At 36.3% G+C, this 26,025-nt stretch overlaps 2 protein-coding genes across 5 annotated transcripts; one reads left to right on the forward strand and one right to left on the reverse strand.

Annotated features, from left to right (window-relative positions):
* Nucleotides 1-3,663: 3,663 nt before the first annotated feature.
* On the forward strand, nucleotides 3,664-16,903 carry mep1ba (meprin A subunit beta a). Its single transcript, XM_066719612.1, has 15 exons — nucleotides 3,664-3,789; nucleotides 5,632-5,650; nucleotides 6,456-6,506; nucleotides 6,616-6,659; nucleotides 6,999-7,077; nucleotides 8,211-8,328; nucleotides 8,988-9,166; nucleotides 9,384-9,602; nucleotides 10,925-11,077; nucleotides 11,676-11,891; nucleotides 13,558-14,031; nucleotides 14,326-14,508; nucleotides 14,676-14,838; nucleotides 15,031-15,235; nucleotides 15,893-16,903. The coding sequence occupies exons 1-15, from the start codon at nucleotides 3,691-3,693 to the stop codon at nucleotides 15,911-15,913; spliced, it is 2,223 nt and encodes a 740-aa protein (XP_066575709.1). The 5' UTR covers nucleotides 3,664-3,690; the 3' UTR covers nucleotides 15,914-16,903.
* mcm3l (MCM3 minichromosome maintenance deficient 3 (S. cerevisiae), like) lies at nucleotides 16,298-25,777 on the reverse strand. Of its 4 annotated transcripts, none has more exons than XM_066719610.1 (17): nucleotides 25,530-25,777; nucleotides 22,474-22,586; nucleotides 21,530-21,738; nucleotides 21,190-21,320; nucleotides 20,738-20,976; nucleotides 20,289-20,397; nucleotides 19,743-19,896; nucleotides 19,474-19,605; nucleotides 19,146-19,351; nucleotides 18,363-18,537; nucleotides 18,139-18,265; nucleotides 17,727-17,877; nucleotides 17,435-17,575; nucleotides 17,273-17,361; nucleotides 17,100-17,194; nucleotides 16,891-16,966; nucleotides 16,298-16,583 (listed from the first exon to the last, which is right to left on the reverse strand). In XM_066719610.1, the coding sequence occupies exons 1-17, from the start codon at nucleotides 25,599-25,601 to the stop codon at nucleotides 16,385-16,387; spliced, it is 2,418 nt and encodes an 805-aa protein (XP_066575707.1). In that variant the 5' UTR covers nucleotides 25,602-25,777; the 3' UTR covers nucleotides 16,298-16,384. The 4 variants fall into 4 exon arrangements, with proteins under 4 accessions (XP_066575707.1, XP_066575706.1, XP_066575705.1 ...); XM_066719609.1 differs by having other exon boundaries at nucleotides 16,891-16,963; nucleotides 19,146-19,354; nucleotides 25,530-25,775; XM_066719608.1 differs by having other exon boundaries at nucleotides 19,146-19,354; nucleotides 25,530-25,760.
* Between the last annotated feature and the right edge of the window lie 248 nt (nucleotides 25,778-26,025).

The following is a 26,025-nucleotide window of genomic DNA, read 5'->3' on the forward strand; positions in this document are numbered from 1 at the left end:
TGTACAGTCTTAACATTACTGCCCTTGTTTTAAATTCTACACTTTTGACAATATACCCTAACATCCTGTTTGCCTTTTTTATTGCTTCCCCACATTGTTTGGATGGAGAAAGTGAGGAGTCCACGTAGACTCCTAGGTCTTTCTCATGCATTAATTAATCTAGTTCTATTCCTCCCATAGTGTAATTATAGTGGACATTTCTGTTACCTGCATGTAATACCTTGCACTTGTCCACAGTGAATTTAATCGGTGGAGGGCGATCGGGACAAAGAGGGCACTTAGGAAAAAAGCGACTGGGGAATGAAAAGGGGCAGCGGCTCAATCCCTGTATCTGAATATAACTTAAAGCATCCGTGCACTGCAGCGTCTTCACTCCCATGGGGCGCTGGCCCAAATAAGGCAAAAATATATCATCAAAAATGACTCTTGTATTACAAAAGTTTAATTTTATTGAGTAACAACGCATTTCGACACTACTGTGTCTTCATCTGGGCTATAAATACCTAATAATTGAGAGTGGGGCTACAAAATCACTTTTTCATTATATATAATAAATATCAAATTTGATGTTACGTACGCCATCTTAAACTTTTGTTTTAAATAAAGTGTAAACATCACCATGGACATGATTTTGGGACCTTTCTAAACAACTGTATTATTTCAGTCATAAAGTGAATAATGAAGTTAATATGTAAAATAAAAATCAAATGTAATTATTATTTATTAATACTGTATCTTTATGCACAGCTGTCATTAAATTAGAGTTGCAGTGATGTTCAGCACGCATTGTCTTGTGAATGGATGTGTTTAATGTGCAGTGACGCAGTGATGGATTTTACTGAGTCATTCATTCAAGTCCGTGTGTGAGCAGGACGAGCCTGTAGAAGATGCGACTCTGACTCATCTGATGAAACTGAAATTAGCGATGAAGCGCTAATGGACGAGAGAGGGGCGGGTCTGAGCCGCGGATCCGGCTCACTGATTGGCTCACTACAGCGCTGCTCATTGTGCTACAGTGTGATTGGTCACAAGTATCTAGCAAACCTGAAACATGTTCATTCCACGTACATGTATGTAATTGCTCTCTCCAGTTACAGTAACAGTAACAAGTCGTCTGTGGGAAATGTAGTGGAGTAAAAGTAGCCACAAATAAAAATACTTAAGTAAAGTAGAAATACTCGAAATATTTACTTCAGTACAGGAACAAAGTATTTATACTTCGTTATACACCCCTACCTTTATCTGTTTCAATTCCTCCTTTATTGCTGTTCTAGTATTGAAAAAATCTCTTTGCATTAGTTTTAGCTCCAAGAGCTGTGTTTCTTTCTATTTCCCTCTTTGCTTTCCTGATCCCTTTCTAAAGATCGCTTTGCAGTTCAACATATTATTTGTATTTTGTTTCGTCTCCATCCCTTTTGTATGCCCTATACAACATTTTCTTTCTCTTGATATTTTTTGCATACCTCTATTAAACCATTTTGGTCAATGTTTTTTTGATCCTCAATTTGCTAAGTTTTGGTACAAATTTCTAGTAGTATATTCTTAAAATATAACTATCCATTTTCAACTGACTCTGTATCCAATGGGCTCCAGTCTAACTCTTCTAAGTGCCGCCTCATACCTTCAAGGTTTGCTTTTCTAAAATTGTAGACCATTGTTTTAGACTTGGTCCTTGTTTTTTGAAAGAATGCCTCAAAGCTAACCATATTGTGATCACAGTTTGCCATTGGTTCTCTAACTAGTGTCCCTCTGACTCTATCTTGGTCATTTGAAAAGATCAAAGTCAATGCATGCCCTCTCCCTGGTTGGTTCCCTGACAAATGGAGTTAGAAAGCAGTCATTTACCATCTCAACCATTTCTATTTCTGCTTCTGTAGTTCCAACTGGGCTTTCCCAGTCTATGTTTGGAAAATTGACATCCCCCATTATAACAGCCACATCCTTGCTACATGCAGTCCTGATTACATTGTACAATGAAACATCTTGTTGAATATCTGAGTTGGGTGGTCTGTAACACACTCCTACCACACATTTTCCAGATCTCTTGTTCAAAAGTTTAACCCACAAAGATTCTTTCGTTACTGTGATCTAATTTGAGTTCTTCTGCCTCAATGTCATTTTTGACATATAATGCTACCCCACCACCTATTCAATTTTGCCTGTCCCTCCTAAACTGTGTGTATCCTTTCAACTTGTATTCATCCACATCATTTTCTGTAAGCCATGTTTCGATCACTCCTACAACATCATAGTCAATGGCCAGCACTAACATCTAACATCTTGTTCCTTATACTCCTGGCATTGAGGTACAAACATTTCAGGACTTTCCTACTAGCAGTTTCCCTTGGTTTCTCCCATCTCCCATTGTCAGAGCTCCCTAAGTAAACAGTTTATTCTAAAAGAATACTGATCAAGAACACAGTAGGACAGTACCAATAAAACAACCATGCACAGCTGCATAAAATATCACTAATTTATAAAATATACCAAGGATCTACAATAGAGAAAATTGAGGAATATAAATATTATAGAAGATGACAGAAAACCATTCACATACAGGGAAACACCCCTCATTGACTAACACTAAGCAATGTTAAGATATATAAGCAATATCTACCTGTGCAAATCAGCTATCACGGAGTAAAACCGTCAATGGAACTAATAACTAACCAATATTCAAAAGGGAGAACAAAGGCATATAGCCACAAACACAAAACTAAAGAAAAAATAAATATAGTGTGATCCTGCTATACACTGGTGTACTCTATACTATCTCAATATTTCGGTTGCATACCAGTATGGGTATGAAGAAGAAAATGTGCTATGAAACTGATTTTAACCTCCCAGCAAGTGAGCCAACAGATGACCTTCAGTGGTCCTATGTTTGCAGCCATGGGTTGCCCAACAAATTCTTTGTTGGTTGAGTTATATTGATGTTGGTCAATTATGAACCACCATTGGCTCAATTACAGCTCACCAAACCGCATCCAATAACCGACCACACCGACTTACTGCCATTCTTGACCCTCTGGTTGCTGGTTATGTGGGAACAACTTGTAATTCTTATACAAAGTACAGGTGGTTTTGACACATAGGAACCTGAGTTACTCAGAAGTGACCACAATTGCTTGAAATGCCGCCAAGGTATAAAACAATAAGGTCAATAAAAAACACTGTTACAATTTTTCTTGATGCACATAATATCATAGATTAATAGTGAATTATAATACTAAAAATATATATATATCCAAAACAACAGGTGCTTCAGATGGTATACAGCGTTTCAGGTTGTGTGGGCATTGTCCATATGAGACATCTTCCTCTTCAACATAATTTACATATTTACAATGATCATTTCCACTGTCAGGTATTCAAGAACCTTAACATTTCAGTATACCAAGCATCCGAGTGCTTAGATTTACAGCAGAACAAAATGTATGTGTGTATGCACACAATCAAACACTTGTGTATGTGTATGTCCTGTACAAGAGAAACAAAACATCTGGAACATTCAAGACACATTCATGATCAGTATGTGTACAATTCTATCAGTCATTTACTCAGTATTACAGGTGTCTAACATGTACGCTCCAGAGTTTACAATGAGTTCATTTTTGAATGCCAGGGAACACATCCTATCAGCAAAGGGCAAAGTTTTACACTTCCAACATATATTTAAGGAAAACATTAATGCTGTTGTCTGACTTTCTGGGACTAAGCCCATACAGAATGGCTTCTTACTCTGCCTTTCTCATTTTGAGTTTGTTTCTTCAGCATGCCTTGCTTCTGGTAAGTCTTTTTTAATTAATTATAAAAATGTTGTTTAATTTAACAATATAAAAACAACTTTTTCTTATACTTAAAAAAAAAAATCTTTGATAATATGTCATACAAAAGCTAAAGCCATACTGTAATGCTCCCTGTGTACTTAATTACCAAGAAGCAGCAACATGATTTTGGAAGATAAAGTATATTTTTATGAATGGTTGAAAGAGGACAGATAATCATTTTTTAATATTTTGTATTTATTATTGTTTACATGATAAAATGTACTGAGCTCCAGAAGTATAACTGAAAAAATAAAACATTACATTAATTTGTGCACATGGTTTACTAAGTTGTGAGCACGATTTTTAAATTAATGAAAATATTTTAGTAAACTGTGCTCATGAATTACAAACCATAATTAGTCTCATGTTTTAGGTCAATTTTGTATGTCATATCAAACATTTTATTTGACCATTTATTAGACTAAAATATAAGTGTGCAAAGGAAGATTAAGCTATTGGCGTTCTGATTGAAAACTGGGGAAATTCTTATTGTATAATTTGGTGTACTTTTTGTATTAAGCAGGAAAGACGTTTTAAATCACAACTAAACATATTTTACGCAATCATCTCTGCAGGTATTTTTGAAGAAACAGGATTTTAATTGAGTTTCTTCTGTGATGTATTTAGCTTAATTTAATGTCTATTTTAAAATTGATTGGACTTCTGTGTAGACTAGAAAACTGAATACACACAATGGTCTTTAGTGGTAATAGACATTGGGACATACTGTCAAATCTCTCCAAATAGAAAATTCAAACTCAATACAAAATATATAAATTACAAAATAACAGTATTGCACACCAATTGTATGTCCCCTGAATAAGAGTCAGCAAGACAACAGTTACATTAAGTTATTAGCGTGATATCAGCATCATTGTAAGGGCATATGTTTTCTAGAGGTCTTCATCATGACTTAATGCAATCACTCCAGGCATTGTTTTTTCATACAATCAAAATATCGAATTCATTATTTAGCTTATTAAATTTAACATTCATTCAAGGCTTACACAGTGCAGAATTGAATGATCCATTTGAAATGTGACAGCGGGTCAATGTTGTGTGTTCCTATATTACATTAGTACAAAGAATTAGAGACTGCTTGTGTACTTGTACGTTTTCATTTTGTGGGTCAGCTTATCTTTACTTCACCCTTTGCATGACTTTATGTCTAAAAACAAGTTGGTTGTGTTTGAAAATAAGGTAAATAGTATTATGTGTAATAAAAGAAACATAAATGTGCATCAAAGAATATATTCTGGACAGGATGCAAATTGTTAACAAATCATTATAAACATTATTGATGATATTGGTGACATACTGAATTGCCCATACATGTTAAAAGATGCTTGTAAGGGTAGACATATGTGAACACATTCAGGTGAAGAACAGCTAAGGAGAGAAAGAGACAGAAAATGTCAAACAACTGAAAAAAACAATGTTCATAAAGCGTGAAAGCATGAAAGTGAACAGGTGTTGATGATATGTACTGTATCTCCATATCAAAACCTTGTGCTCACATATCTAAATTACAGTTTAATGAGCTAAAAACATGCTATTATTCTATTAACTCTTTGACTCAAAGTTAATAATTTCAGATTGGCATGGTTCAAACTGAATCGCACGTAAACTGCAGTTTCACAGTGTTTGAAAGGGATAACAAATGTAGTTTTATCTTCAAAACCAATCAACATGTATTGTAAATAGCATGATGATAAATGTAATAATGATAATAGCACTGTAACTCTCAATTTCCTAAGTTATTTATGTATGTAAGTATGTGCTTGTTTATTTATTATTCCAGCCTACACCTCAGGATATTGGTGAGTGCATTTGTTAATACTTCATCAGACATTGGCTCTGTCAGTGTTACTGAGGTTAAGCAACATAATGCAGGTGTTGATCACACTTTCCTATTCTCTGTTTATATCAGCAACATCTACACAATGTATCATTTTTGTCGCAGCTTACTAATTTTCTAGTCCTGCTGTTCCCACCATCAGGAGTGGACTACTGCCACACTCTTCTGCTTGGCCTTCCCATTTCCACCCTTCACCCTCTTCAACTTATTCAGTGTTTATATTCTTTCTACCCCTCTTCTCTCATGTTGTTATTGTATTTCACACTCTTCATTGTTTTGCTATTGAGGTCCACATTAAATTAAATCCCTCTGTCCTCACACACCGCTCTCAACACCTTCCTTCCTCTCTTACCTCTGAATATAACCTCTCGCCCTCTTCCTTCATCGTCTGCAAGGTCGATTGTTTGTGTGTTCAACTGGCGACTCGTGTTTATACAAACACAATTATAAATATATTTTAATTTAATTGCATTCACTATAATGTGTAGCTTAATTCTGATAGTGATGTTGTTAACCTTTGGAATATTGTGTACAGTATATGTAGAGCATTATTTGTTAGTGATTGTCAAACCATGTCACCTTGGATAAAGGCATCTGCTAAATAACATAATAATAATAATAATAATAATAATAATAATAATAATAATAATAATAATAATAATATAGTTAGAGATTCATTATTGTTAAGGTCTACTTTATGATTGTACTGGATGTTATGTTACAATAAAAGAAGTCTAAATACAATTTTGTTTATTGTTTCTTGACAGAAATTGATGTGGATGAAGGAAAAGACAAGGACATTTTCGATATAAATGCAGGTTAGCTATACATTTAAATATAAATATTTGAATTGAAAATAATCATGTATATATGCATATGTCTATCTGTCTGTCTGTCTATATTAATTTTACTGTATTTTACTTTTAGAATTTGGACTAGATCTTTTTGAAGGGGATATAGAGTATGACTGGGTAAGTTTCATGTTTAAATCTGAATCTGAAGTCAATGGATCACTTTGCTTTGAAAAGCAATAAAGGGCTAGATCAAATCTGTCTTTGACCCATCCATCAGTCGCAAATTATTAACCCTATTGAGTTTTGATTTATAAATAGTGGAAAGATTTGAACTTTGCAATCCCCAGGTAGGTCAAAGTTTTGATTTGGTCAACCCATTACCCTACCCACATGCTCCTTGATAAAGACAAATAAGTTTGTATAATAGCATATGTTGATAACAATAACACATTAATCACAGACTATTTTGTACTTTAAGTTGACTTCAGTAAACATTCGAGTTCTGTTTCCCTTTAGAAACAGGGCAGAAACTCCATTTTGGGTGATCAATACAGGTGGCCAAAAACAATCCCATACTACCTGGAAGACAGTGTAGGTAAGTATTCTCAGCATGTCTGTATTCGATCGAAAGCATAATGCTTTTCAGAGTGTAAGTACATTGTTTTACAAACACAGTCTATAATAGAGCAATAACTTGCTGATTAAATAGTACAGGAGTTGCCAACCCTGGTCCTGGAGGACCCCCTACCCTACTATTGTTTGTTCCAACTCAGCCCTCAATTACTTAATTGAACCTTAATGTAAGCAACAATCTGCTAAGATTTTACTTTTTAATTGTGTAATAAAAGAGTTGGTTCTTTAATTTTTTATGTATACAACTCTATACTTATCTTAAAAACCCTACTGTTTAAAATAATTAAAAGGCTCTGGTTTAGGAAATTATTGATTAAATTAAGGGTTAAATTAAGTAATTGAGAGCTCCTAAAATGAGCTACATAAGTAGGCTACATTTGCATTAGATGTCCTAGATGCATTAAACCTGTGGTTTCAATCCTGGGGCTGAAGGTTTGCATTCAGCTGGGTTTGTAAGAGACTTGAACTCTTGAATATGTTTTTAACTGAACAGATATGTCATCTAGGGCTGTCAGTACTACTACTAAAATGTATCTTAATAATACTATTAATAATACTATTAATAATAATAATAATAATAATAATAATAATAATAATAATAATAATAATAATAATAATAATATTGATTTGCTTCTCATATACCTCAAGTTATCTATAAAGAAAATCCCACTGTGTGATAATAATAAATATAACAAGGAGATTTATGCTCAGGTGAAAACTTACATTGAAGATATGATGTCACTAACCACAGTTCATAAGATGTTGATAAAACAATTATTGTGTTAGAGAACATAGTTAATCAGGCATCCAGGCATATTTGTCAGGCTCCTATGTAATATACATCAGCAAAGTGTCTGTATAACAATACACAATACAGAGTAAATGTTTCTGTATTTTTTTTTTTTTTGTATGTATGTAATACCACCGATTGTATGAATGTCCCTGGAACTGTTTGAATCAATATGGAGAACTTTAAATATAATGCATTTTTCCAATATCAGACTCAATTTTGAAGAATTGAGATCTCTTATATGGTTACAAATGGTCTTGTAAAGATTGTTAAAATGTTATAATCTATATATTTATTCTTTTAAGAAATAAATGCCAAAGGAGTTATCTTGAAGGCCTTTGAACAATATAGGCTAAAAACATGTATTGACTACAAACCCTGGACTGGAGAGCCCAACTATATTTCAGTCTTTAAAGGCAGTGGGTAAGACATTTAATCTGAACACAAAAAGCTTTACTTTCATAACTAAATTACTAAGAGTAGTTAAGTAGTTAATAATATATATGTTATTATTTATATACAATATGAAGGACAGTAGTTTTATGTTTAAATGAATTCAACCTCCTTGTACCTATTCAGAGGAAGCATAAGTATTGTAATTCTAAATGGTAATTTGTAATTGTAGTACCCAAGTACCCATGCAATGCCAAATCATATGTACGTAACATTTAACATATACTATTTTAAGTATAAAATATTTGAAATGTAATATAATTAATAAGCAGTGCATTTGCAAGGTAGTTTAATTTCAGGAAAGTATTAGTAACTAAGAACTTAAAGGTGAAAAACTAACAGTGGGTAGTATGGGTACCATAGAATTTAAAAAGAAGGATGCAGGTTATTTATTGACTTTTGAAAATCAGTTGAAATAGGCTTAATAAGTAGGAGAGCAAGTTTTACACTGTAGCAAAAAGTAAACATATTTCAAAGCTTTTTGCTACAAACAGTCCTTTTGTGTGCACCATGCTCCTCCAAAGTAAAACTCCCCAGTATTTTAACATCTTTACAACTTAATGGCAGCTCATATAAATATCTTGTAGCAAAATATCTTTGTAGCTTTAAACTTTTATTTCATCCTGCAGGTGCTTCTCTTCTGTTGGGAACCGTCATGTGGGAAAACAAAGACTTTCGATTGGAAGCAACTGTGATAAAATTGCCACTATCGAGCATGAATTTCTCCATGCTCTGGGATTCTGGCATGAGCAGTCAAGATCTGACCGAAATGACTATGTCACAATCATGTGGGATCGTATTTCAGCGGGTATACATTTCTGTTGCATTATTACTAATCCAAATATTCATACTGTTTTGTATTAACCTTCTTAAATGTATGAACAACTGCACCAAACCAAATCACAATGAACAATTAGCTCAGGGCTGGTGAGGCTTTAACGCTTGTTTTTGTGATGTAAAAGAGACATTTGTACTGTTAGATATCTCTGCAACTCTCCAATAATTTGTTTCCTAATCTTCTTCAGGCAAAGAGCACAATTTTAACATGTACAATGACACAGTGTCTAGTTCATTGAATGTAGCATATGACTACAACTCCATGATGCACTACAGCAAGACCGCATTTCAAAATGGAACAGAACCGACCATTGTCACAAAAATCCCTCACTTCAGCAATGTGATTGGTCAACGCATGGAATTCAGTGACAGTGACCTTCTCAAGCTCCACAGGCTGTACAACTGCTGTAAGTTTTACATTGCATATTACATTTGATCTAATTTGAAGGTGATTGACCTCAGATTATTTTATATATGGAGTATAGGCCTATATATATATATATATATATATATATATATATATATATATATCAGCAGCAGCAGCATTTATTGATGCATTGCTGGATGAAGGCCTCCCACACAAGCAATGCTTCTTATTACATTTCCCCATCTTTTATATGGTCTTTTCCCAAGTATTTTTAATCTCTTGGGATTCATTCTATAGCTTATTTTGCCCATCTTTGTTGTGTTATTCTTGTGTCTGGCCCATTGCCATTTTAAAATGTTCACTCATTCAGTGATGTCACATACTTTTGTTTGTTCTTGGATCCATTTATTTGTAATCTCTTCTTATTATTCAATCTTTTCATGCTGCTTTGTGTTGTTTCCAGTTGCTGTATCATTTTTACACTTAGTGACCAGGTTTTAGAGCCATAAGTAACACCTAGTAGTATGCATTGATCAAATACTTTTCTCTTCAGGCAAATGGGTAGATTTCCTTTCAGTAGTTGCCGTTTCTTCCAAATTAACTAATTCTCACTCTTCACTGTTCTTTAATTTTGTTCCACAAGATCTTCATCTGCAATAATTTGTTGTCCAATGTAGACATACCTTTTGACATATATATGTAAATTATATATTTTTCAAATATTACATTTAATCCAGTGGGAAACTATACTTGCACTGTTTAAATTGTTTTTTTACACTTTCATCAGGATTGGAACTGGATATATTACAAAAACATGGGAAGTCAGACAGACAGACAAACAGACAGATATACAGACATAGACAAGATTGATTATTTTTGTTGCTGTACTTTTATTTTTATTTTTCTCCTTCAACCAAATCACTCAGTCGGTGCCTCAATAGACCCTCACCTTTTTTGCACTTCATCTCCTCTATGGTCTGCCTCCTTCTATACCAGTCAACCACACACATAACTTTTTTATTTTTTATAATGGATGAACATGTTCATGCTGATGAAACTACCCATGCAATCACCAAGGATTTTTATTTTATTTTTATTTTAACTTATTTTATTCAGGCTTAGATCCAGTAAAATCAACTTTAACTACATCAAAGAAATGCATAAGCCTATCTTAAGCCCTGATATCTACCATTACAGGTCTGCTAGAAAAAGTAGTAACCAGGTAATAAAACCACTGAAATGAATGGGTTTATGAAAGTGATATGCTGATTACATGTACAATCAAACTATAAGTTGTATCTAAATTACATGCTGACCAAAGATTACTTTGATTAAGATTCCTGTGCTGATGTCTGTTTTTAGCATCATCCATAACATTTATGGAGCAATGCAGTTTTGAGTTGGAAAATATCTGTGGCATGATCCAAGGCACAGCTGATAATGCTGACTGGCAGCATGTTATGAATGTCCCTGGAAAGCCATTGACAGATCACACAAACATGGGAAAGTGCAAAGGTAAAAATACATCCAGTCTTTTATACCCCTTATCTTCTTTTTTATCAGTGAAATGTAGGAAAATAAAAAGTGTCTACTAAGTGCTACAGGAATGCACCATCTCGCTGAATAATATTTAAAAGATATGTGATCCCTTTTTACAAAAAAGGGTATTTATCTGTTAAATTGGGTGTCTTACTAAAACCTGTACATGTATTCAAGTAAATGAATACAAAGAAATTATCATTATTGCAAATTATAGCAGTAAAGTAAAAATATATCTTATAGTACAAGCACTAATTCTGTATTAAAACAAAATGTAATTGTACAAGTGACATATTTTAGAACTGTAGTGCTGTAATGTAATGTAGAGAGACTGACTAGGAGGGAAATATGTTTTTTCAGTATGATACCCTTATTCCATTTTGTAAAACCTTGTTGAATGTTGTAGTAGACTGTGCTTTGTTATAAAGCATTTTTACTCAAGCTTTAGCAGTTAAGTAGAGTCTTAAGAGTGTGGACATGTGATTCATATGTTGACCTTATTGCCTGTAGAAGACTAAGGATTGTTTCCCTACTTGTTGTAAATGCACATAACAATGCTCCATTTTGTTTTCAGGTACAGGCTACCTTATGCACTTCAATACAGCCACCGGCAGTGTGGGAGACAAAGCTTTGTTAGAGAGTAGGATACTGTACCCCAAAAGAGGCTTCCAGTGCTTACAATTCTTCTATTATCACAGTGGAAATAAAGATGATGAACTAAATATATATGTTCGAGAATATGATGAAGCCACTCCTCAAGGAATACTGAAGCTCGTGGAGAAAATCATAGGTAACGTTAAGCTTTTTAACATTTACCAAGCAACCAAACATTTGCATTAATTTAATCTTTCACTAATAGATTGTCAGTATTCTCATTCCTTCATGCATCTTCATCCAGTACAGGGTCACAGTGAGCCTAAGCTGGTAGTCACAGGGTGCAATGATAGGTGGATGACTACTTGAGTTTGTGCATTCTCTCCGTGGCTATGTGGGTTTTCGCCTTGTGCTCTGGTTTCCCCCAACATCACAAAGACAAGGTCTAGAAGTTGATTGGTTACTCTAGATTGTCCTGCAATTGTGTTGGTGCTGCCCTCCGATGGCCTGTGCTTGTATGCATAAAACATATCTCAGAATTACACCTAGGAATCAAGCTAAAAGTAAGTTTGGAAGTAAAAGTACTCCTCCCTCAGAGCCTACTTTTAGCTGGGAGCAGGCTCCAATTGCAGGACCATTTTTTAGATAATTTTCATGACAGTTTAGGTGAGAAAATGGCTCACTGTGACATATTTTCTTCATTTGGCAAAATATGTAGATCAATGTAGGCAAGTAGATGCGAAAATAAAAGTTTACAAATAGTATGCTAAGCTAACTGAGACTTTTATTAGTTTATAATTTGACATGAAATGAAAAGTGTTTCCCTCTTATTCCTTTATTACTATGCCATTACAATAGTACATGGAATTAAAATGCAAGATTAAATTCTCATTCATAATCACAATAAGAAAATATACATTTTTTTTTTAATTGAACACTATTTATCCTTCCATTGTACACATTCACTATTTCAGACACTTTTTCTCTATTGAAAAAAATACAAATTAAGGTTAACATGCATTTGTCACCACACATACATGCATACGTTTATTCTGAATATGCTTTGTATGAGTGGATCATTTTTACTTTTATTAATTTAGAAAAATAGTTGGATATAGAATTGGTATAATGTAAAACCCTTGATGAATATAGGCTTCTAGTCTATTGACTATGAATGCAGCTTGTTTTGGGTATATTTGCCATGCAGTGGTGGGGAAAGCAATACATTTTCGGATGATCTCAGGTGCTGTTAATGCCATTATGGTTTGACGGGAAATTCTGCTTATTGAAGGCTGTGATGATGATCCCAAATCATCACTGCTACCGAAACATTGTCACCACCTGTATCTCTGCCGTATTTCTGACAGTGGTGGAGGAAAGTGAATTTCTGACTAACACAGTAACAAACAATATTCCAATCTATATCGTCACAATAACTTCATCATCACACCACTGTAACACCTTTCCTTTCATAGAAGGTGCGCTGATGCCATCTTCTCGTTGCTGCTGTCTCCCAACTCCTAACTAGTAAGGGGACGTCGTGAGGTCTCCTAAATATTGGTTTAGTTAGGAGTACTTTATAGCTTTTACTCCTAAAAGTATAATCAAATTTATGTAAATCTCAGATATGTCATGCACTTGGGACCGATTTCTCACTCTCAGATGTTTTATGCACATGGGCATCTGATCCAGGGTGTCCCATGCCTTGTGCCTGTGTCTGCCTGGGATAGACTCTGACTCACTGTGACCCTGTACTGGATATAGTGGTTATTGAAAATGGATGTACGGGCTGTTTAACTGTAAAAATAAGTTTAGATCACAGAATATCCTTATTTCTAAGGTTTATATTATGTTCCTGTTAGGACCCCCCAAGGACTACTGGCAGCTACATCATGTACGTTTGTATGTGGCCAAGAAGTTCCGTGTCGTATTTGAAGGAAGAAAAGGAGCACTAAGTTCATCTGGAGGCTTCTCAATTGATGATATTAACCTATCTGAAACAGAGTGCCCTACTCATATGTGGCACATAAGAAATTTCACACATCTCTTAGCAGAAAGTCTCCCTGGACAATCTGGAAAACTTTATAGCCCGCGATTCTACTCTGCTGAGGGATATGCTTTTCAGATTGGTTTGTATTTAAATGGTACCACTGATAATCCAGGTAACCTTGCCATATATTTATATCTAACGTCCGGTGCAAATGATGACCGACTGCAATGGCCCTGCCCATGGAAACAAGCAACCATGGTACTGTTGGACCAACATCCTGACATACGCCATAGAATGTCAAACCAGAGAAGCTTTACTACCGATCCTACAGAGAAGAAAACTGAGAGTAAGTTAGTGACATGTATTCAGCTTTTCAAACCTTTGGTATTATGTAGATCCTTCAAACAGATAGTGTAAATGAAACAGGATTTCACTGGAGCAGGAAAGATCTTTTAAAGCCTCTAAAAGTTTGTATTTTATTTATAATATATATATTACTTATAATATTTAATATATTGTTACTCTTAAAACATAAATATTAAATAATACACAATATATCAGCAATGTGAATGTTATAAAGGAAAAACATTAGATTGATTTATAAAAATAACAGTATGCAACTCCCTTTTGTCACTTTCAGGTGGAAACACATACTTTTTTTGGGATAACCCTCAGAAAGTAGGGAAACTGGTTACAGATTCTGATGGAACTACATATCACCGAGGTCCAGGAAGAGGCACCAGTTCATTCCTAACTCATCTAAGACTGATGAACAGAGACTTTATAAAAGGAGACGATGTTTTTTTCCTCTTGTCCTTCGAAGGTACCAGCTGTTGAACTATCAACACTGAAAGAATAAACAATGCAAGCAAGCAACACTTTGAAACTGCTCCCTGCAAGACAGAATTGAACACGTCTCTGATTAGTGAATTTAGAGTAAATTAGCACCTCAAAAAGCAACAATGACTCAAGCATTTTCCTTTCTTGCAGACATTTCAAGACTTCTAGTTTCTCAGCCACTTCCACCCACTACATTAACTCCTCCAACTACAGTCACAACCAGCCAGCCAAACATTACCATAGAGCTCTGCAAGACCAACATCTGTGAGAATGATGGCATTTGTGTTGTTGAACAAGGGAAGTCTGTCTGCAGGTAAGACTGGATCCCTGAAAGAGAGTTACACACCACCTTTAATAGAAACTTGTTAGTTCTTAAATGAGAAAATTGATCAAAGTAAAAAAATCCTTAAAGGGCTAAAGCTGCAAATGGCAAACAGATTTTTTGCATGGCAAGCAATTATAGGTTTTGCAAACAAAGGTATAACATTTACAAACTATTTTGCAGGTGTGCCGTAGGTGATGACTGGTGGTACACAGGGGACAAATGTCAGAGTAGAGGACGATCCCAGGACGCGGTCACCACTGCTGTGGCATCATCCATGTCAGTGTTTGCAGCCATGTTAATAATCACTGCAGTGAGTGTGTTTTGTCTGAAGAAGAAATATAATAAACAACTGAAGGACAAGAACCAAGGAATGATCATGGAAAATGTGAGTATTCACAAAGAACACATTACAGAAATTGTAGATTTTTTTGGGGTGGGGGGTTGTGTGTGTTTGGACAAAAAAAACTCAGCAACCCATTTAAGTTTGGAAACATTTCTAAATCAAAGATGCATTTGGTTACCTAAAATCTTACTTACAAATATAGTCAAAAGTATCCATATGCTTAACTTAAGTTTGATGCCTCTGGCTCTCTAGACTGAATCAGTGTTCAGCAAACCCCGAGAAAATTATAATTGATTTCAGGAGGTTTGGCCATACGCTAACAGTGAGATTGAAGTGGGAGGACTGTAAAGAGTAATTTAGACTAGGCTTGAACTTAACTGAAGGAACAAGGGCCTAGCTGTGTGGATGAGGCTGCGGATCCCAATTCTACACAATTTTCCAAAATAAATAAATAAATAAATAAATAAATCTCTGCAATCTTTATCAAGGCAGGACCAGGCAGTTATGTTGCAGATTGCTTTAGCATACCTTAGTTTCAGCAATTAAGCCAACACATACATTTCAATGTCAAGGTTTCTTTCAACAAAATGTATCCAGCCTTGCAATTTGAAGAGTGATCAATTCATATAAATGTATCCCGCACCTCAAACACAGAAATCATGCTGAATGTCAGAATAATAAATATGACTTCTCTTTCAGAAACACACAAACAAGGTATGAAGAAGAAACCTGGAACTCCAAATCAATCCATGGAATCTTAAAACACTTTACAGAAACTAATCAGCTTCAGCAAAACACATTAAATAAATCCTATAGGCCTACCATTAAATCATGCTAGATATTTTATTAGTAGGTCTCTAACAAAGTTGCCTGAGGAACAACTTTGTAGTTGAAAATTAATTTGAAACCATGCTATTCAATGAATGTTTATTAAATATTGTTCAATAAGTCAATTACACCTTTGCACAGTTTCATGAACATTAATACAGCCTAGAGAAATCTATAGATTCCTGTTGACTGAGTAGCATTAAGACAGGGCGTGTAATTGGTTTTACCACTTCATAGAGAAATCAACAACTATAAGTGGAAGAGGGAAGAAAAAAGTACGCTCACGGGTTTTATTGACATACATGCGAAACATTACAAAAAGTGGGGGAAGATATTAAAGTTCTTTAAACACAACATCAGGTTCTAGATCAGAAAAATAACATCTTCTGACACCATCACTTGATTGTCATCCTGCATCTGGTTGAGGAGCTTTTTTACTTCGTTCATCTCAAAAGAGTCACCACAGTCTTGATTGATATTCGTGACCAGCTCAGAAACTGAGATAGACTGGGATCGAGTCCCTTTGAATGCTTTCAGAAGTGTGGCCTTAAAAACTTTCAGTCTGAATTAAGGAGAAAAATACACATTAGGACAATTAAAATTTCATATGAAAATTCAGTGGGGGTGGGTGGCAAATTTTAATTAACAGCAGTATCATATGCCATGAAGATCTAATAAAAGCACTATGAGGTAAAATATTGGTTCAATTTTTCATTACAATTAACATTTTTTTTTAATTATAGAAAAATGTGCTGGTTTGTTTTGCTTTTTGCCACTGTGCAACAATTGTAATAGTCTCTGTGTATACAAAATAAACAGGACCCTTATTAAAATGACAATTATAAAACAAAAATAGAAGAAGTGTATACCTGTCAAGGCCAACATCTGACTTTTTCTTTATTGTGCTTCTCGGCTCTGCTGGTTTGCGTTTTTGACTGGAACCTGCTACAGTACAATTATCCACTTAATACATTCTTCAGTATATTAATAAACCTTATTTAAAATGGTTCATTTCACATTGACCACCTCAAGTGAAAATATTGAACATTTTAAATCTATTCAAAAATGTGAAACTCACTTTGTGGTTGTTTGTCAAAACTGAAGTCATAGGGGTCAGAGTCACCACCAGCTTCATGCATGTCCACATGTTTTGTCATCATCCTAGAACTCTTTCTGTGTACAGTTTTAATGGATTAGTTACAGGTTCCCATTACTTTACTGCTGCACATCTATTAATGCCCTTAATTATACCTTGTCCTTTCTTGGCTAGAGACTTCTTGACTTTGCGATGCATCCCCATTTGAGAGGTCAATCTTTTTCCTTCTCTCTTTTTCCAAAACCTAGAAAGCAATAGGGTTATTACATATTGAATAAAACAATGTATCAGAGCTGTGAAACATGCAGGAAAAATACCTTTTTAAAGTATGCAAACTGAATGAGCTCCAAGGCAGCTTCAGAGTCTTGGAGATCTACACTTTTGCTCATTCGGACTTTAGCATGGGCTGTGGCCAAACGGATCATGGTCTCCAAAGCTCTAGCAGTAACAGGCATTGTCTGAAGAGACATTTATAGTTAAATTTCCCAAAATGTTTTAAAGTAAACCAAATACTACCTTTTTATTACAATTTTCAAGAACATGTGGTCAGAAGGTGTACTGTTTACACTGTGACAAATTTACACACACATACAAACAGTGAATGTTTACTCGTGCAGAGTCCTGGTTGACTAGATCGTGACTCCTCAGCTTAGAATATTCTTCCGATATGTGATCTGCAGCTTCCTGGCTCAGTACCGGCTTCATCATCTTGGCGACATGTATGTACTTCTTGATGAACTCCATGCTGACAACTCTGTCACTGTCAGGCAAATGACAATGGATTTACACAAACGCAGGTTAACCTCCAACTGCACACATTTGGATACAACCGAGAAATCCAAAGAGCAAATGCCATAAAATGTATGTAATCTAAAATCAATCTTAAAACAAATTAAACCCTTATTAAAACTGACTAAAATATGCATTATGAATTCCATCAATAACACTACTAATTAGAACCAATTCATTTTTATCACAACAAAGATGATGTCCATTATATAGGAACATTGGATCACGTTACTTTTTCTTTCGGTGTCCATGCAAAAGGTTGTCCCGTTTTTCATAAATCTGAAGTTCCTGCTCTGCTGCTTCTGTAATATTCGGATCATCCGTGGCAAATATATCGACAGTACATCCTAGTGGCATAGCTGTTATGGAGGGGAAAAAAAAAAAAAAAAAAAAAAAAAATCAAGCAGATCAAATTTATACTATTAAAAATAAACCAAATGCATGAAATTGCCATACCACTGCCATCCTGCTCTCCTGGAGCTCGGTATCTGTGCATACGGAGAACATGTTCAGAAATCGCTCTGTCACTGTCTGGATCCATCTGATCCAGGACGATGAACAGCAGATCAAACCTTGACAGCAGCGAGTCCTGCAACCCAATATTCTCCATAGGCGTTTTATATTGATCATACTGAATAGGAAAGAGGAAGTAAAATACTGTGAATATAATCACATAGATCTGAAACCTTCACCCCAATGAAATTTCCATTTAAATACTCGGATCAATTTCAATGAGACTTCTCTGCAAGTCGACCAATCAAGAAAATGCCACATTTCAATGTAGTCCAAATCCATATTATTTTTGCAAGCTGGTTGTAGCCAACATGTTGCATTTGTAGAAGATGCTCCCCCTCCCCAACAAACACTTAAGTTAAACATTTAGATTCTTACAAATTGAGAACTTGTAATGGATGCCTTATGCGGTTCTCCACTTCCGAGTAAACCTTAGTGCAAGACCCTAAGAAATTGTCGGTACATCTCAAAATGATTTTCCTGCATGTGGTCAAAAGCTTTTCAACTATTGCACATTCTTCAGAGGCTGTACTGCAATTTAATGTGGAAAAATATATAAACTGTTAAACCTCAAAAGATATGAGGAACTTCTAATTTTCACGTTACAAAAAGGTCCAAATGTGGGGGAATTTTAATTTTAAACCTTTAAAATTTTAAAGTTACACTATATATGTAAACACACAGCAAAATGTTTTAAAAGCTGGTTAAGTGTTGGCAATGTCTCACCCTCCCATAAACAGGATTTGCTGCTGCCAGGACACTGCAGCGTGCATTAAGCCTAGCCTGGATGCCAGCCTTGGCTATAGTGACACGGCCTTGTTCCATGACTTCATGGATGGCAGTTCTATCCATGTCAGACATCTTGTCAAACTCATCAATGCAGACTACTCCTCTGTCAGCAAGAACCATGGCGCCAGCTTCAAGTCTCCGTTCTCCTGGAGAAAATGTAATTGACTTGAATGAAATGCACAAGCCACAGCTTGTACAAAAATGTAAAGTGGCAAGTTACCGCACTACAATGAACTTGGGTCGTTGTCAGAGGAAAATACTCTACCGGTTTCCTGATCAGTCGTCACAGCTGCAGTCAGGCCCACCCCTGACGATCCTCGGCCAGTGGTAGGAATGGCTCTGGGAGCCGTGAACAAAACATAACGCAGCAACTGAGACTTGGCCACTGAAGGGTCTCCTGAAATTTGGTTAGGAATAATTTTACACTTTACACATCACTACAATTATTAATTTAAATATAACCACGTTATAGACATGAGCAAAAAGCAGCACAAGATTTTAGTTACAAATCTGTAAATAAAAGATGCATCTTACCTATTAATAGGATGTTGATATCACCTCTTATACGCGTCCCATTTTCCAAAACCTTTTCATTCCCTCCAAGCAACAGGCACAAGATAGCTTTCTTTATGTACTCATGGCCATGGATACTTGGTGCCAGTGATTTGCTCAATTGTTCAAAGACATCCTGATTTAATAAAAAAAAAAAAAAAAAAAAATGCAGACTATCCCATAGAACTTTATTGTATGTGTTTGTCTACCCACTAAATCGATTGCGCTGTAATTATTCATTAAAAGGATCCAGGAAAGTTGAAATACAGCAAACAACGATAGTTTAAATATACAGCTCTGGAAATAATTGAGACCACTGCAAAATGATCAGTTTTTCTGGTTTTACTATTTATAGGTATGTGTTTGGGTAAAATTAACATTTTGGTTTAATTCTATAAACTACTGACAACATTTCTCTCAAATTCCGAATAGCTGCCATTCACGTCGAGATGCGGATTTAATAAATTTGCAGTGGTCTCAATTTTTTCCAAGAGCTGTGTATATAAATTAAAAGGTTGATTTACTTACTTTGGAATGGGCTTTACAGAACTTCTTTATCTTGCCCACATCATCAGCAGAGAACGTTGGAGCCATTTCCTTGCTCATAAGCTTTATATTGTTGGTAATTAGAATGGTCCTGTTAAGGTTATGAGATTGAAACAGGAAATGGAAAATGAAACCTATTTCACAAGTCATTTTTGATATAACAGTGAAATACTCTCCAGATCTAAAATAATACTATTATGCAAATAAGACCGATTGCTGCCCTGTATGCTCTAAATAATCCTTTCATTTTGTACAGCCATGGTACACATGCAAATACCTGTTCATTCTTTAAATTTATCCTCCTTCGTATGTCTTACTGTATAAACATGTTTCCACTTGACAAAACTAATCCTTATCACTAGAACATCCAAATGTGTTACAATTACAGATGTCATAATATAAGACAGGCTTTTCTCCTCTCTCATGGTTACCTGAATGTGCCAGATGTGTACCCGCCTTGCTTGGATGGGAGACAACGATAGACTCCTATCAGCTGCACTCGGTCACCAGGCTTGACTTTATCAACCAGATCATCAGTAGCAATTATATCAACAGAACGAGGTAGCTGGCCTGCAGGCGCTTTCTCAGGCATCTCCTGGATTGTAAGGGTCTGATGGTCTCTATAAGTGCTGAGTCCAAACTCAGTTTCTAAAGGATTATTCTCTTCATCCTGTAAAGCAAGATCCCCAAGCACCACATAACAGGATCTCTTACAAAGTTATTGGTAATCTATTTCTAAGAATTTCAATGCAAGGATATACCATAAATATTTAATATCAACTTTGTTTATAGCAAGTATACTCTTCAATTACATATACATGTATGGCAAAACTGATAACATTAAAATATAATGCTTTCAAGCTGTATTCCAGAGATCACTCACCTTAGTTGGATAGATTGCACTTGAAGGAAAAGCATCCAGAGAGGTCAGATCAGTGTACTTCCGTTCCAATGTTTTTTTTGTAGCAGGGCAATAGTGTACACTACGGATGACCTTGGGTCTCACCAGTGAACCTTTTAGGTAAAATCAAAAGGGAAGCTGTGAAATACACATTATGAAGTGAAAACAGATCCCTCAGCCTCAGTTAAAGCACATACAGGAAACAAATTGGATTCTTTCCCCCTCCAGAAATCATTTCCACATTCCTTTAAACACTAACCCATTTGTTATTTGCATAAGAGCGTTGAGACCCTGATAATTTGTATACGTTGACATTTCTTACACTTGGTCACAATTCCTTCAACGCAGACCAGGTTCCCTAGAAATTGAGCCGTCAGTGTCCGAGGCGAAACGTGCTTCCCTCCAAAACTGCCCTCAAATCCAATGTAGAATTCTTCAAACTGCTTGGCGTAGGTTCCATCAATTGATGCAACAAAATCTTTTAAAGCTCTTTGGAAAGCAATTATTTCAGTAAATGCATCATTGAGCAATCTGAAAAAGGTGTGTGGAGAGGGAGAATGCAAATGTGATGTCTGAAATCTCTCAACTTTGAAAATGTTTATGGGCACAAATTAATAAAAAATACCACTTTCAGGACAAATTAAAACTAAACCTTTTACAAATGTTCAACATGAGTTTCAGGTCTTTATTATAAGCATGTGTAGTTTATAGTTTGTGGTTGAAAAGTCAGTCATGTAATAAATATAATTAGGCTACTAGTTTTACATTTAGAAAATATATATATATTTTTTTTTTTAACTTTCATGGCAAAAATACCAAAAACAGTATTTTTGTAATATAACACGATTCTTCAAAATTATAAAGTGTAGTGCATTTTCATGCAATGTATTCATAAATACTAATAAGACTAATTTCATTTGAGTATTATGGAATGAATATACTGGCAGTTGTTTGTCAACATTAGATTAGTTTGTCAATATATTTTTCACTAGTAAAAACTTCATTAGTAAAAACAAAGGTGGTTGTGCTCTAAAGGGATGTAAGGAAAGTTACAATACACCAGTGATTTTCAAACCGGTTCTGGAGTACACCCTGCCCTGCTGGTTTTTGTTCCAACTGAGGTCTTAATTGCTTAATTGAATCCTTAATTGACCTAACAAAGCAAATATAGCATTAAATTAAGTAATTAAGACTTAGGTTGGAATAAAAACCAGCAGGGCATGGGGTACTCCAGGACCGGTTTGAAAACCCCTGCAATACACTTACGATGTCGCCCTCTTCTCGTTTCTTCTTCGGAGATCATTCATATTCACAATAAGACGACAGCAATTTTCAGCAACCATGGCTACAACCTTGCTGTGGTAAATGCCTTGATCTTGCTACCGAAAGAAAATCCATAAGTATTAAACAGATTGGAAACAAAAAACATGTATGGATCCAAACATGTGAAGTACTTCCAATCAAAAGTAACAATTATATAATTACGATCCTTTTCTAAGGGGTGTGGTTATTTCAATCTTTAACTTACCTAATTGAGTGACAATGAAGTTGCTCATTGTCGCCCCTAGTGGTAATACTAAGGGCAAGGTACCCATCTAGATTAGAAGGGTGAGTAAAAATGTATCCTTTCAAAAAGGAAGAAAATAAGGAAGGAAAAAAAAAAATGTAAAAGAGCAATAGCAATTTGATTGGAGACTTATTTTAAACAAAATGGGAAGGAAAACAAAACAAATGTGAGCTTAAAGAATACCGTTATATAACACACACACACACACACACACACACACACACACACACACACACACACAGTGAGGGAAAAAATTATTTGATCCCCTGCTGATTTGTACGTTTGCCCACTGACAAAGAAATGATCAGTCTATAATTTTAATGGTAGGTGTTATTCTGTCTCTCACTGTTAAAATACAACAAAATCCAGAAAAACGCATTTCAAAAAAAGTTATAAATTGATTTGCAGGTTAATGAGTGAAATAAGTATTTGACCCCTTCAACTTAGTACTTGGAGGAAAAACCCTTGTTGGCAATCACAGAGGTCAGACGTTTCTTGTAGTTGGCCACCAGGTTTGCACACATCTCGGGAGGGATTTTGTCCCACTCCTCTTTGCAGATCCTCTCCAAGGCTGACGTTTGGCAACTCGAACCTTCAGCTCCCTCCACAGGTTTTCTATGGGATTAAGGTCTGGAGACTGGCTAGGCCACTCCAGGACCTTAATGTGCTTCTTCTCGAGCCACTCCTTTGTTGCCTTGGCTGTGTGTTTTGGGTCATTGTCATGCTGGAATCCCCATCCACGACCCATTGTCAATGCCCTGGCTGAGGGAAGGAGGTTCTCACCCAAGATTTGACGGTACATGGCCTCGTCCATCGTCCCTTTGATGCGGTGCAGTTGTCCTGTCCCCTTAGCAGAAAAACACCCCCAAAGCATAATGTTTCCACCTCCATGTTTGACGGTGGGGATGGTGTTCTTGGGGTCATAGGCAGCATTCCTCCTCCTCCTCCAAACACGGCGAGTTGAGTTGATGCCAAAGAGCTCGATTTTGGTCTCATCTGACCACAACACTTTCACCCAGTTCTCCTCTGAATCATTCAGATGTTCATTGGCAAACTTCAGACAGGCCTGTACATGTGCTCTTGAACAGGGGGACCTTGCAGGCGCTGCAGGATTTCAGTCCTTCACGGCGTAGTGTGTTACCAATTGTTTTCTTGGTGACTATGGTCCCAGCTGCCTTGAGATCATTAACAAGATCCTCCCGTGTAGTTCTGGGCTGATTCCTCACCGTTCTCATGATCATTGAAACTCCACGAGGTGAGATCTTCCATGGAGCCCCAGACCGAGGGAGACTGACAGTTATTTTGTGTTTCTTCCATTTGCGAATAATCGCACCAACCGTTGTCACCTTCTCACCAAGCTGCTTGGCGATGGTCTTGTAGCCCATTCCAGCCTTGTGTAGGTCTACAATCTTGTCCCTGACATCCTTGGACAGCTCTTTGGTCTTGGCCATGGTGGAGAGTTTGGAATCTGATTGATTGATTGCTTCTGTGGACAGGTGTCTTTTATACAGGTAACGAGCTGAGATAGGAGCACTCCCTTTAAGAGAGTTCTCCTAATCTCAGCTCGTTACCTGTATAAAAGACACCTGGGAGCCAGAAATCTTGCTGATTGATAGGGGATCAAATACTTATTTCCCTCGTTAACATGCAAATCAATGTATAACTTTTTTGAAATGCGTTTTTCTGGATTTTTTTGTTATTCTGTCTCTCACTGTTAAAATACACCTACCATTAAAATTATAGACTGATCATTTCTTTGTCAGTGAGCAAACATACAAAATCAGCAGGGGAACAAATACTTTTTTCCCCTCACTGTATATATGCATTGAAAAACCTACCTACTCTAGCATTAACTTGCATTTCCTTTGGGTTCTCCTCCTTCCATTTTACACTTTTGAACATTACATTTAAATCGTGAACACCGACATGTAGGTCTACTATTACATAAACATCGGGTATCTAACATTTCTGCAATCCAGCACACGCACAGTTAAGGCTTAACTAACAATTCCGGTAGAGTGGTTATAAAGCATAGCCTAGTACTAACAGGCTGCCTGCTGGTTAGCCTGCTGACGTTTCTCTACACTGGTTGTATGACAGCAATTAAACACCACTTTTTGAGCTTCTACAGCAATGTGTGGGAATCCAGTTTCTGCACTGAAGTACATCCACGGACAGCAGAAAAGGCATGATGCAGCAACGTGCAGCCCCACGGACACAACCGGCGAAGAAAGGGAGCTAACGACACCGTTTGTGACGAATGGAGGGGGACAGTCCTGCTGCTGCGTCCACTGAATCGTTGATCTAGACATAGCTTTGGCATTGCCTGCTGCTTAAGTGATGCGTTAGCCTAGCTTTGGTTTTTCTTTGGCAACATAGGCCTACTACTACCCGAGCTCGGGGAAATTGGCTGATGAGTATTGACACATCGAGCATAGTGCCGCTGAACGCGTTAGCCAAAACCTAGGGACAGGCTCAGTGGGAGACAATGCCGTTTATTATGACCTGAATGTAACAGCAATAGATACAACTCACAATACTGTGGTGCGTGTCTGCCCCTCTTGGTTATCATGAGCCCCCCATAAACCCAATCTAGTAACCGAGTTATTGTAGGATATTTAAACTTAATGCGAATATAAGAGTGTAGCTTATTTAACACTTTGTAAAGTATAATAATACGCCGTCATTGTGAACAATAATAAAACACCTGTGGTAGTAAATTACATATATAAAAATATATTTAAATTGTACATACGTCATCATCAAGGAAATCTAGATACTCCCGTTGCGCCTCTCGCAGTTCCAGATCCTCGAACCCGGCGTCCATCGTACAGCTGCGCAGCGCGCCCCAGGGAGAGGATATGAATACTGGGACTGGTAGGTCACGGGGTTCAAGTTCAATGCGGTCTGCTAATTAACTAATTAACCACCTGGTAGCTGTGTGCTTCTCGGGTACGCGAGTAGGATATTGCTGCAGACCCGGAGACATTGGCATGTGGGCAGTGCAACTGTCAATCATTTTGTTTGCAGCCAATCTCTATGCAGAAAATGCTTGTCAATCACTTTATATGCACCCAATCACCTGCAGACGGTACTTGTCTGTCATTTTTTATGCGGTCAATCACCTTATTCATTTCTTTGTAAGCGCTTCAAGGAGGAGGGAGATGCACAATCTTTCTGGTGTGATGTACGTAACTTGACAATATTTGCAAAATATATATGGTAATATAACAATGACTAAAAGAATCCTA

Source organism: Amia ocellicauda, chromosome 2 (genome assembly GCF_036373705.1).
Source record: "Amia ocellicauda isolate fAmiCal2 chromosome 2, fAmiCal2.hap1, whole genome shotgun sequence".
NCBI lineage: Eukaryota > Metazoa > Chordata > Actinopteri > Amiiformes > Amiidae > Amia > Amia ocellicauda.